Source organism: Arachis duranensis, chromosome 2 (genome assembly GCF_000817695.3).
Source record: "Arachis duranensis cultivar V14167 chromosome 2, aradu.V14167.gnm2.J7QH, whole genome shotgun sequence".
Taxonomy (NCBI): Eukaryota; Viridiplantae; Streptophyta; class Magnoliopsida; order Fabales; family Fabaceae; genus Arachis; species Arachis duranensis.
In genome coordinates, this window is record NC_029773.3 from 89,721,675 (window position 1) to 89,733,269 (window position 11,595).

At 36.2% G+C, this 11,595-nt stretch overlaps 2 protein-coding genes across 4 annotated transcripts in view; one reads left to right on the forward strand and one right to left on the reverse strand.

The window, feature by feature from the left end:
* LOC107475923 (putative disease resistance RPP13-like protein 1) overlaps positions 1-5,710 on the forward strand; it is a 23,490-nt gene extending 17,780 nt beyond the window's left edge. Inside the window, exons 2-5 of one of the 3 annotated variants that reach the window (XM_052257055.1) lie at positions 2,872-4,030; positions 4,486-4,536; positions 4,632-4,710; positions 5,322-5,710. In XM_052257055.1, the coding sequence (XP_052113015.1) occupies positions 2,872-4,025 (1,154 nt within the window). In that variant the 3' untranslated portion in view covers positions 4,026-4,030; positions 4,486-4,536; positions 4,632-4,710; positions 5,322-5,710. Of the gene's footprint in view, positions 1-1,781; positions 4,031-4,485; positions 4,537-4,631; positions 4,711-5,321 lie in introns of all 3 variants that reach the window. The other 2 variants (XM_016095604.3, XM_052257060.1) reach the window with 2 other exon arrangements.
* Positions 5,711-6,203: 493 nt separating this feature from the next.
* LOC107476059 (cullin-1-like) lies at positions 6,204-11,388 on the reverse strand. The gene is made up of 19 exons (XM_052257968.1): positions 11,221-11,388; positions 10,992-11,069; positions 10,234-10,419; positions 10,093-10,140; positions 9,783-10,005; positions 9,313-9,377; positions 8,909-8,959; positions 8,756-8,836; positions 8,600-8,659; positions 8,458-8,487; positions 8,292-8,381; positions 8,034-8,183; positions 7,904-7,959; positions 7,692-7,812; positions 7,421-7,582; positions 7,199-7,348; positions 6,868-7,086; positions 6,582-6,749; positions 6,204-6,472 (listed from the first exon to the last, which is right to left on the reverse strand). Exons 1-19 carry the CDS (start codon positions 11,386-11,388, stop codon positions 6,371-6,373), a joined length of 2,208 nt encoding a protein of 735 aa, XP_052113928.1. The 3' UTR covers positions 6,204-6,370.
* Between the last annotated feature and the right edge of the window lie 207 nt (positions 11,389-11,595).

Consider the following 11,595-nt stretch of genomic DNA (forward strand, 5'->3'; position numbering starts at 1 on the left):
ATAAGTGGAGAGTGAGCGAGATCCAAGGGAGTGGCGGAAGGAGTGGTTAGGGTGGGCGCACGATGATCGGATCAGATCTTGCGTGGGCGCCAATTACTGTTACTATCTCGCACCGAGCTACATAGTTGAGGACGAAGAAGGTAGGACACGAAGAATATACCACCGTGTTCTTCAGGGAGTGATCCACAAAGTCACAAACAATAATTCAAAACCAAATAAATTAATTATTAAAATTTTTGTTTTCTAATTAGAAGTTTCAACTTTCAGCACTTATGGTAAATTTAGTTAGGAGTTATTTAAAAGGGTCAACCACTTGCAAAACTAAACCAGGTGGCATTTGCTGATTTGTAGAGAAAACTATAGACACTTGTAGTCATCTAAACTACAGTCACAGTAGAACTGGCCTTTTTTCAATGGCGAAAACTTGCCCGGTATTATTGACTTTAATGTATACTTTAATGTAAACATACCAACACTTCATTACTTGCTACTACTTCCTTCTTTGTAAGAAATCTGAGTTGAGTGCAAACACAAAGCGCTTCCTTGTGAACATGGTTGCAGAACTTGTTGGAGGAGCTTTTCTCTCTTCTTTCTTCAATGTTCTTTTTGACAGGTTGTCCGATGATAAGTTTGTCAAATGGATTCGAGGAAAGAAGCTTGACCAGAATCTGCTAGGAAGGTTGGAGACAATTCTGAACGTGGTTGAAGCTGTGCTGAATGATGCTGAGAAGAAACAGATCACTGTCAATGCTGTGAAGAGGTGGCTTCAAAATCTTCAAGATGCTGTCTATGATGCTGATGACTTGTTGGATGAAATTACCACCAAAGCTGCCATTCAAGAGGATCCAGGTAACTTCCTGTCTCGTATCTTCAATTCACAAGATAAGGATATGGTTGTTACTAGGATTGAAGAAGTCATTGCTAGACTAGAGGATATTGCAAAACACAAAGATATCCTTGGTCTAGAAAATATTGCAGCCAAGAATATGTCTGGGAGGATTCCATCAACCTCACTAGTTAAAAAATCTGATATGTTTGTTGGGAGGGACAAAGAGAGGGATGCTATAGTGAAATTGTTGTTAGATGATACTAACAATGGTGATTTGTCTGTAATTCCCATAGTAGGCATGGGTGGGATAGGCAAAACTACTCTGGCAAAATTGGTTTATAATGATGTCAAAGTGAAGCAAAAATTTCATGTTAAAGCATGGGTTTGTGTTGGTGAGGAAGAATTTGATGTTCTTAAGATGACAAAGACTGTGATAGAGAAAACTGGTAGTTCTTGTCACTCAAGTGATTTAGATACAGTCCAAAATCATTTGAAGGATGAGCTAGCAGGGAAGAAATTCTTGATTGTTATAGATGATGTATGGAGCAGTAATCGTGAGGGTTGGGGAAGTTTCTTAACTCCTTTTGAATGTGGAAGTGAGGGAGGTCATATCCTTGTAACAACCCGTCTTGATCCGGTTGCTTCTATGGTGAAAACTAATCATAATCAACCTCTCAATTTGAGTTTCTTGCATGAGGAAGATTGTTGGTTAGTGTTTGCAAAACATGCATTTTTTCCTACTGAATCTAGAGACCGTTCAGCTTTAGAAATTGTTGGCAGAAAAATTGTTGAAAAGTGTAAAGGGTTACCATTGGCTGTTCAAACACTTGGGGGATTATTAAGAACAAAAGATCATGAAAGGGATTGGATTGATGTTTTGAATAGCAAAATTTGGGAGTTTTCTGAAGATGAGAGTAGCATTCTTCCTGCCTTAAAAATTAGTTATCATTACCTCCCTTCATACTTAAAACGTTGCTTTGTTTATTGTTCTTTATTCCCAAAAGACTATGAATTCGAAAGAGATGAACTGGTGTTATTATGGATGGCAGAAGGTCTTTTGCAGCAACCAAAGGGCGGCAGCACTTTAGAAGAAGTTGGTTATAAATATTTTAACGATTTGGCTTCAAGATCATTTTTTCAACATTCTAACTCTCTTGAAAATTCATTTGTGATGCATGATCTCATGCATGATTTATCGATATTCTATGGTGGGAAGTTCTTTTCTAGAACCATTGAACTCAAAACTGCATATATGCATGATGCTTGTTCTCGTCATCTTTCATATGATCGTAGCATGAATGCTTTGTTCTCAAAGATATTGGAAGCATGTGAAAGCTTAAAAAATGCAAGGACATTGCTGATATTTGATAAATGGCATGATTCCGCAGAGAAATTTGATCCTTGTGGCTTACTTGCACAGTTGAAGCATGTAAGAGTTTTGTCATTTAAATTCTTTCCACTTGATACATTACCTGATTCAATAGGTGATTTGATCCATTTGCGTTATTTGGATCTCTCTGGTGCACCTATCATGACATTGCCCAACTCAATGACTAACTTGTACAATTTACAAACATTGAAGTTGAGTAATTGTACAAGACTAGAAAAGCTTCCAATCAACATGCAGGGTCTTGTAAATTTGCGTCAATTGGATGTCTCTTATACGCCTATTTTGGTATTGCCCGAGTCATTGAGCAAATTGTACAATTTACATACACTGAAGTTGACCAGGTGTAAAGGACTAAAAAAGCTTCCAAGCAGGATGCAAGATCTTATAAATCTACGCCATCTCCATATTGAATATACTAATTTAGAAGAGATGCCAAAAGCGATGAGCAAATTGAAAGACTTGCAGATTTTATGTCACTACATTGTTGGAAAGCATGAAGAGAATGGGATAGAGGAATTGGGAGAACTTGTAAATCTTCAACGGTCACTCAGTATTGAGAAATTAGAGAATGTGGTTGATAGCAGTGAAGCTTGGAAGGCAAGGATGGTTGATAAGAAATACATCACTGATTTATTCTTGAAGTGGTCAACAGGTGAAGATAGTGATATTGTTGATTCCCAAATCGAAAAAGATGTACTTGCCAAATTAGAACCTCACAAAGACTTGAAGAGGCTAAGCTTATGGGGTTACAGAGGTACCATGTTTCCGGATTGGGTAGGGCAGTCTTCGTACCACAATATGACTAAGTTGGAGCTGTTGGGATGCAGGAATTGTTGGGTGCTTCCTTCACTAGGACAGTTACCCTCTCTAAAGAGATTGGAGATTTCACGATGTGAGAAGCTGAAGATGATTGGTGGCTCATTCTATAAGGATGATGGAACTCATCATCATCAGGAGACACCCTTCCGATCCCTTAAACATCTCTCATTTTTTTACATGCCTTGCTGGGAGGAATGGGAGTCATTTGAATGTGACGAAGATGATGCACCATTTCCTCAACTTGAGCATCTTTCGATAGTGAACTGTCCCAAGTTAAGAGGAGATCTCCCCACTTTCCTTCCGTCTTTGAAATCACTTTGGATTGAAGAATGCGAGGAGCTTGGTAGTTATCTGCCAAGAGCTCCCATGTTATGCCATTTACAAATATACGGCACAAAGGAAGCAAGAATTCGGGAGCTACCACTTTCGATGTTGCAAACTCTATCCGTTGATGGAGGGCAGCCAGTGGAGTATGTGTTTGATGCCATGAATCACACCCAACCAACCTCTCTCGCAGAGTTAAGAATCTTAAACTGCTCATCAGCCATATCATTTCCAGGGGATTCTCTGCCCCCTTCATTGCAAGAGCTATCAATCAAGGATTGCAAGAATGTGGAATTCCCAATGCAACAGCAACAACATGAGTCACTAACGAGTCTTGAAATAGACAACAGCTGTGATTCACTTACATCCTTCCCATTGTCAGCGTTCCCAAATCTCAGGTCCTTCATAATCGCAAGACGTGAAAATTTGACATCTCTAGAGGAGCTGTCACAATCACAGTCCCTTCGAGAATTACGGGTTGAAGAATGTTCTAAGCTGGAGAACATAAGGTTGCCTGCCTCTTTAAGTCGACTCTTCATTATTAAATGTGGGTTGTTGGGTGAAGGCATAGAGAGGAAGGATCCCAACATTTGGCCATCCATTTCCCACACCCCCCACATTTTTGTTAATGGGAGATCGATTTGCAATGACTCAACATCTTAAAACAGGTAACTCTTTTGCCCTTTCTATCCCAAACCCACTTCATCTTCTCTAACATCACATTCATTTTTCTTACATTATATTATCATCATGATAGTTTATTTTTACTGAATTTCATCAACCCATTTTTTAATTGTAACAAGTCATGTTAGTTGTTTATGAAATCTACTCTACACTGTTTCAAATCATGTGTCTCATGTCCTTCAACTCTAAATATAAAACTTAATCCTCTGTTATTACACTCTTAATCACCACTACAGACATGGTCAAGGCAAATTTAGATTTGACTTTTCGCTTTTGAGTAGCATTATGTGGCTGTTAGTGTATCATAACTCATAATTCAATTGGTCTATCTTCTAGGGTGTAGAGCTATCACTCTGTTACTTCCACTTTTTAAGCTTCTTCTCATCATTGGACTATTGCATAACAAAATAGTAAATAACTTTTGGTCTCTTTTTTGCAGAAACTATCTCCTCATGAACAGTTGTTTGATATTCTCTGGAGTTGATAATTGGTAATTAATTTTGTGGACGATTTTGTGATTTTTCTTGATTTGCTCCAAGACATTCCTAAATCCTAATCACTTTCTTGCTTTTGTTGTGGTAACAGCTTTTTGGGCTGCCTGGACCACCTTCCTCTTGCTCTTTGGTTATCCATACTGTTTTTCGCCGGTCTTGCATTGAGAATTGTAAGCAACTTTTCACCCTTTCATTGCATCCATATTTGCTTCATTTTTCTTCTTCGTAATGTGAACTAACATATACATTATTGCTTCCTTCTTTGTATAAATATAAATAAAATGGAAGAAATATACTCTAGGAATATAAAATTTTAATTCCAATCACATAATGATGTCTTGGGGGTGCTTAATTAATTTAATTGTCATAACTTTAATCAAAGTTATTCGGGTATAATTTGTTGGGTTCTTAAATTATTGTTTTGTTGCATGATGATTACATATTATACTACTAACACCATGATTTCATTTCATGCAACTGTTTCCTAAGATTAATTTTATTGGCACTGTTACCTCTGAATTTTGGTCGTTCTGGTAGTTATATATTATGAATGTCTCTAGAGCTATATATATTGGACTTGTACCTTCACTCTGTCATATAGAGCACCAATGTCAATGCCAACTTTAGAGTAGAGAGTAGATGCATCAACTCTGATTTAACCACCATGTATCTTAACCGTTAAGCATATACAAATTACATTTTTAGTGTTGTTTGTTATTTATTCATTTATTTATTTTCCTGAGGTATCTATAATATTAATCTAATTGGACATGTTCTTCAGATTTCTAGGGTACATCAAACATGTCATCAGCTCCACCATGGCTCTATCTATTCAGAAATCTTTGGCGCCGCTCAGAGTTCCTGGAGCTCCAAGATGGGCAGATGGATTATGTTACTCATCCTTAGGATATAAACGAAGTTGTATACAATTGGAAACGAGGGAAGCAGGCTCCTTTTAGAAAGCTGTTAAGTCCATTTAGGTAAAGATAGGACGGTTAGTTAGCAGTAGTAGTTGTTAGGTTAGTTACTATAATAATGGAATTGGGAATGTAATTGATGGGAATAAGGGTAGTGGCCTGAGTAGTTAGTATAAGAAAGCATGCTGAGTGTAAAGCAAATTTTGATGTTGAATAAAAAGACTGGAGAATACCACCTCTCTTTCCTCTTAAACTTGGCCTAATGGATGTTAATGGATGTCCTTCCATTGTCATAATTCTCTAACGCACTCATTCTTAATTTTGTCTCTTCTAGAATGTGAGATAGTCCTAGTATTTTCCAGTGAATGAATGTTGTTATTGTTAACTTCTATCAAATTGAAACATTGAAGGTAGAAGCTGATTCTTCCAACTACCATCTTTGACCTTCTATTAGGAATCAAAGGCAGAGGGTCTGATGTTGTTTGAGACATCTGCACAGCTGAGATGAGAATGGAGGTAGACAAGAAGCTATTTCTAGATTGACTTAAGATTGCAAATTCAAGCCGTAAAATCAGCTACTAAGACTACCGGTTTACATTTTTAGATGCTGCCCTTCTCAGGACTTTGCATGACATATCGCTTGATGTGAGATCTCGTTGTCATTTTGTTAAAATTTTAAAAACCGATTGTCCAAATTCCTTATAGACTAAGATGAAAAAAATGTATTATATCTTATGTTGCTAGACACGTATTTTAACAATTTCTTTTCAGTAATTCTTCCTTTCCAAATATTTATAGCCTCTATTGTCTACAACAATCGACAAAGAAGCATGGAGCAATCATTCTATCATGCATTTAACTGCATTTAACTACTAGACAATAAACATTGGCCACTGCACATTAGTTGCTTCCATTATGCCACATATTTGAATATATTTTGGTTATCTCTGTCCCTTTCCAAATAGTCCGTTGCAATGAGATGTTCAATGCGTTTCTTGATTGTTTTGATTTCAGGCTGCAAATCAAATACCAACATTTGCAAATTAAGATAATACTTGAAACCAGAAAATAATTCAGCCAATACAAATTCACTCAAATTAGGAGATGCATGCATATTGCTATACCTTGAACAAGGGGCTTAACATCTTGACACACTCCGAAAGCAGTTGCTTATAGCCCAAAACCTTCCTGCTCTTCATAATGCGCACAATTGCAGCGTCAATGGTATACTGCCTATCCTTGTCGAGATCTTCAACCATCTTCCTTTTGTCCTCATGCTGTGTAATGGGGATCTACAATAAAAAGACAACATGTCTTGTTATGTTTTGACAACAAAGAAAACTGAAACAATGAAAACTAGCTATGAGATTGCAAACCAAATGTGGCCTATGGATAAAACTAAGAACAAACCTTGATCCTCCTCATTTTGTCAGTAAATTTAGAGTTGTACTGAAAGATGTCATTTGGAGATATAGATTTTGTGTTGGGCTCCTTGTTAAGTATCTTATACTTCGAACAGGACAGCGAGTGGAGTAATCTACCGGCATCTTCGTGGCTCAAGTTCAGCCGAGTCATAATCTCTGAATAGCTCAATCTATCTGCATTGTTGAATAGCAGCAGGATAACAGCCTGTAAAGTACAAAATTTTCTATTCATAAACATGAGTAATGAACCAATGATTGTTATGTACAATACTTCCATAGTGCTGACTTTTCTTTTGGGTTGCTGGGAAGGAAATCACCTGACTTGTGGATACAATTAGTTCAATGGTTTTTGGTTCAAAGTTGCCATTGACATTGCATGTCCCCAATGAGTAAATCCACCTAAGTCTTCTTGTCTTTCTCCCGTATCTTAAATCATAAAAGCTCTTGAAAACTTCCATGCATTTAATCTGTGAAAAGACAAAAATAAAATAAAATATACAGTAAGGATGGAAACTTGAAGTAATTCACTATGTTCTTACCATCATGGAAGGGAGATTGAGATCAAATGTTTTGTAAGTTGGCCAAGACCCTGTAGTAAGGACAGTAACTGTGATGTCCATTCCAAGATTTTGAATTTCCTTATTATGAAGATACTTCAAAAATTGACTTTGACATTCCCTGGCCAATATCATGTCATTAACCTGCATGCATGACAGTTGTATATGCCATGTTACCACGACGTTATATTATCAAACCAAGAAAAGAAGATAGTACTAAAATTTAGTTAGTTTGGCAATGAAATCAACTGACCATTCTCTCCATGTTCAATGTGAAATTTCCCCCAAGCTGTTGCTTTAGCATTGATAAAAGAATCCTCTCCTGCTCCTCATTAGCATCCGGGGTAAAAAGTAATCTGCAGGCAAGATTCTTCCTGCAATTATAGAATGCATAAATAAATAGTTCTTGTACTACAATATGGAGGCTGAAACAAATGTAAAAATTTACGATGATAAAAGTTTGACCTGCAATATTTTGCAAAAAGATCCTTATCATTGATATAAACAAGCAACTTGACTACCTGCAGGAGATTAAACAAATTTGTCAACACAATTCATAGCAATGGGAATCTGATGAAGAAAATATAAAAAGTACCTTGTCAAGATTTTCTTCAATTGCTTCATCACTCAGCCTCTCACTCCCTCTCCTTTTTAGGATATTATCACAAAATGCAGCTAATAGTTCTGCAGTGGTACAGCCAGCAACAGTTTTATTGCAAAATATCACAAATGCTTCCTTCAGTGCCTGTTGAGACAACCAAAATCAAATATATCAGTTAATAACTAAATTTTTTAATGATATTTAGAGTATTTGTTCTTCAAAGAAACTAACAATATCAAAATTGCCTCAAACCTTGTGAAACTTAGTATCAATCATAAAGCAATCATTGACATATGCCATATACTTGTCATGGGCCTCGATAATTTTTCTGATTAGTACCTGCTACATGACATGATTATACTTACAGCCTTACAGCTATTACTACAAAAAATTAAAAGAAAAAGGCATGGAAACTAACATGTCCACGGATGCTAGACCCTCTTGCAGTCTGAAGTGAAGAAAAAAATTTTTGTCGGCATTTAGATAATCAATGACTAAAGTCAGAATAAGATGTATAACTACTACAGGTATGCCAACACATAAAGGGAATGCATATAAACCTGATTGTTAGCAGCTTCTTCTTCCTGTTGGATCAATACCGTACCTTCAGCTGTAATATGCTGCAATGGAAGCATAATCAACAATGCTATCATTGCAACAAGACCCTGAAAAAATAGTAGACTTTGATCCCAAACAATAAAACCAAAGAAACCAACCTTCTTGAATAAAAGGGCAAGAAGTCTCAAGAATTTAGGTATTTGCTGGGAAATCCTATAGACTCTAGAGAGATCTTCCACCTACACATAAATCAAAATGGTCAACCAGATGCTCATGAATGAAATGATGCTGCCGGTATAAGATAGTAAAACAAAGTTGTTTTGAAGTCTAGGTACACTCTCTTCTCCCTTGGGAGGCTCAAACTACACTTTGATCCCCATTATTTTTTAAAAATTACACACTTCAAAGATGAAAATGTGTACGATACGGAGACTTTCCTATTTCTTGTCCTAGTTTACATATGATTTTCCTATTTCTGAGACTCGCATCAACAGCCAGTTTGGATCATGCATACAACACTACTATAGACTTTGGAACTTTATAAGAAGAAAATATAGATTTGAGGGTGGAATCCAAAACTAAATAATGTTCAAAAAATCGTATTGTCTTCCAAGGTACCAAAGTCAATAGTAAGAGTGATGAAAACTAATCAGCAGTTCGTGGGAGGAGTGTAATTTATAATTGTTAATAGTAGTTATTATTTATAATTGTTGACATAACATTGCTGTACTAAGAATATATGATAACATGGGAACTTTGCTCCATGATATTCAAACTTAGCTGTTATTTGTCAGTTACAAAGTTATCATCCAAAGGTATATCCCAAATTTATTCAAGTATATATGATAACATGTTATTCACAAACAACAGAATCTAATTAAAATAACATTTAATATTTAATTTAATCATCAAAACAAGGTTTAACCGGCACAGTACCCTAGTTTTACATCATTATCATGCAGTATGTGATTCTAGATGCAGTTGATGAACCAAAAGATATAACAGTTAACATCAGGTAAATCCATGTAATCAAGAATAAGTCAAAAGACGACCTTTCTCAATTTTTGCCAAGTGCTAGAGTGCAAATAATGAGATACTCTATTGTTCTCCTTTCTCAAGCATTCCAAAGCCTACACACACACACTATTAGAGCTGGTCAACCAATAGAACACAAAATCTAGAGGCAAATTCTTGATACACTTGCCTTCGACAGATATTCTTGAAAGGAGTCAACCTCAATCCATATTGTGCCCTTGCTTTTGTAGTAATTGGCTGTATCATCTAGCATTTGTATCTCAAAATCCTGCTCGTAATGATCCAACTTCCCGAGACCAACCTCAACAAATATATCTACAATGTTTTTCAATAGGGATCTGTCAATCTGTCCACCCTCTCGTTCTTTGTTAATCTGTCGCAAAAGCAAAAGAAATAATGCTTATTCCAACCGTCATTGGCACCGCAAGAGTATAATATAAAAAAAGGACGATCTTCTTACAAGTGTGATCACTGCTTCCCTAGCATCAGCTTTTACCATCATATAAACCTGTAATTAATAAAAATGAGCATGTCAATAAATCAAACAATGTCATGAAGACATTATCAGTGTCAAATAAGTCATGAAGACATGGACACTGACCCCATCCCGGAAACAAGATATCCCAACTTCATTGAATCCAGGGAGATTGCAATTCGTGATGTAGCATCGATGGAGATAAGAGAAGAACAGAGAAAGCCACCTGACCATGAGCTTATGGGTTGACCATCTTTGGGCAAGCTCCTTCAACATATACTCATCGTGCTTATTTCTTATAGCTCGCAAAGCCTTTAGAACAAGAACAATTAAATTCATATAGAAGCTAATTTTATCAAACTTAGTCACATGATCAAAGCAAAAGAAAAATCATGATAAATGAAAAACATCAGGTGAGGGGGTGATGCTTCCTTACAAAGTTTTCAAGATATAGTTCAAAAACCTTCTTGTACTTGACATAAATCTGTAGATCCCTCTCAGTACACATATCATATATTGTTCTATATTGATCAAACTTAAGGAAAGCTATAGGAATATCTAAAACATTTTTGTTCTTTTCATAAACAAAAAAAAATCAAGGGCGGGAAAAACATTATATTCTCCACAGTTGGATTGCAATTCTAACAATCATGCAAAAATTGAACAAGAATATAGGATTGACATCACATGATCACAATCATTGCCACGATGATGCAGCTGCAAACACTAGAATCAAAGACTAATCAATTAAACACAACAAGAACCAAAGCCAGTTGTTTTAAATTGCAGCTGTGATCCAAGTTGCTAATCTAATTATGTAATATTACAAGAATCCATGACTGATGCAGCAGCAATTTCTGTCATGGTGTACAACAATGGGAAACCTTAGAACCAAAATACATTGATGAGCTAAAGCTAGATGATTCAATGGCGGCAAATGCAAAAAGTTGCAAAACAAGTGTCTAATGCAATCCAAATTTCTCAAGGTACAGTTGCAAATAATACTATGCAACTCATACTCCGTCATCATCAAAGTCTTATCAGCTATATGAATTAAACAACGCTATTAAAATCTTGAAATAAAAAACAACATATTAACACATAAACACGTACAAGACAGAGGTGAAAAGAGAAAGAAAGAAATGGATACGTGTATAGCATCATATATTCCTCTGAATTGAAAGGTGGTTCAGGTGAACCTTCCAGAATCCATATAAGCTTGAGAATCCCTTTCACCTTTTGCTTGCATTCTTGCGCAAAATCAATCCGCTTCTCCTCCATTTCAACTTTCAAACCTTCTAAATAATAACATATTCAATCAAACAATACAAAATGAACTCCATGCACATGCAGTTTCCAGTTTAAAACCAACCGATGATTATTAATTAGGCATTACAGTAACACAATCATCACACGTAGTAATCAAACCCTAGAAGAAACGAAAAACATCAGGTTATATACAATCAACGCAAAAAAGCTCGCGTTTCA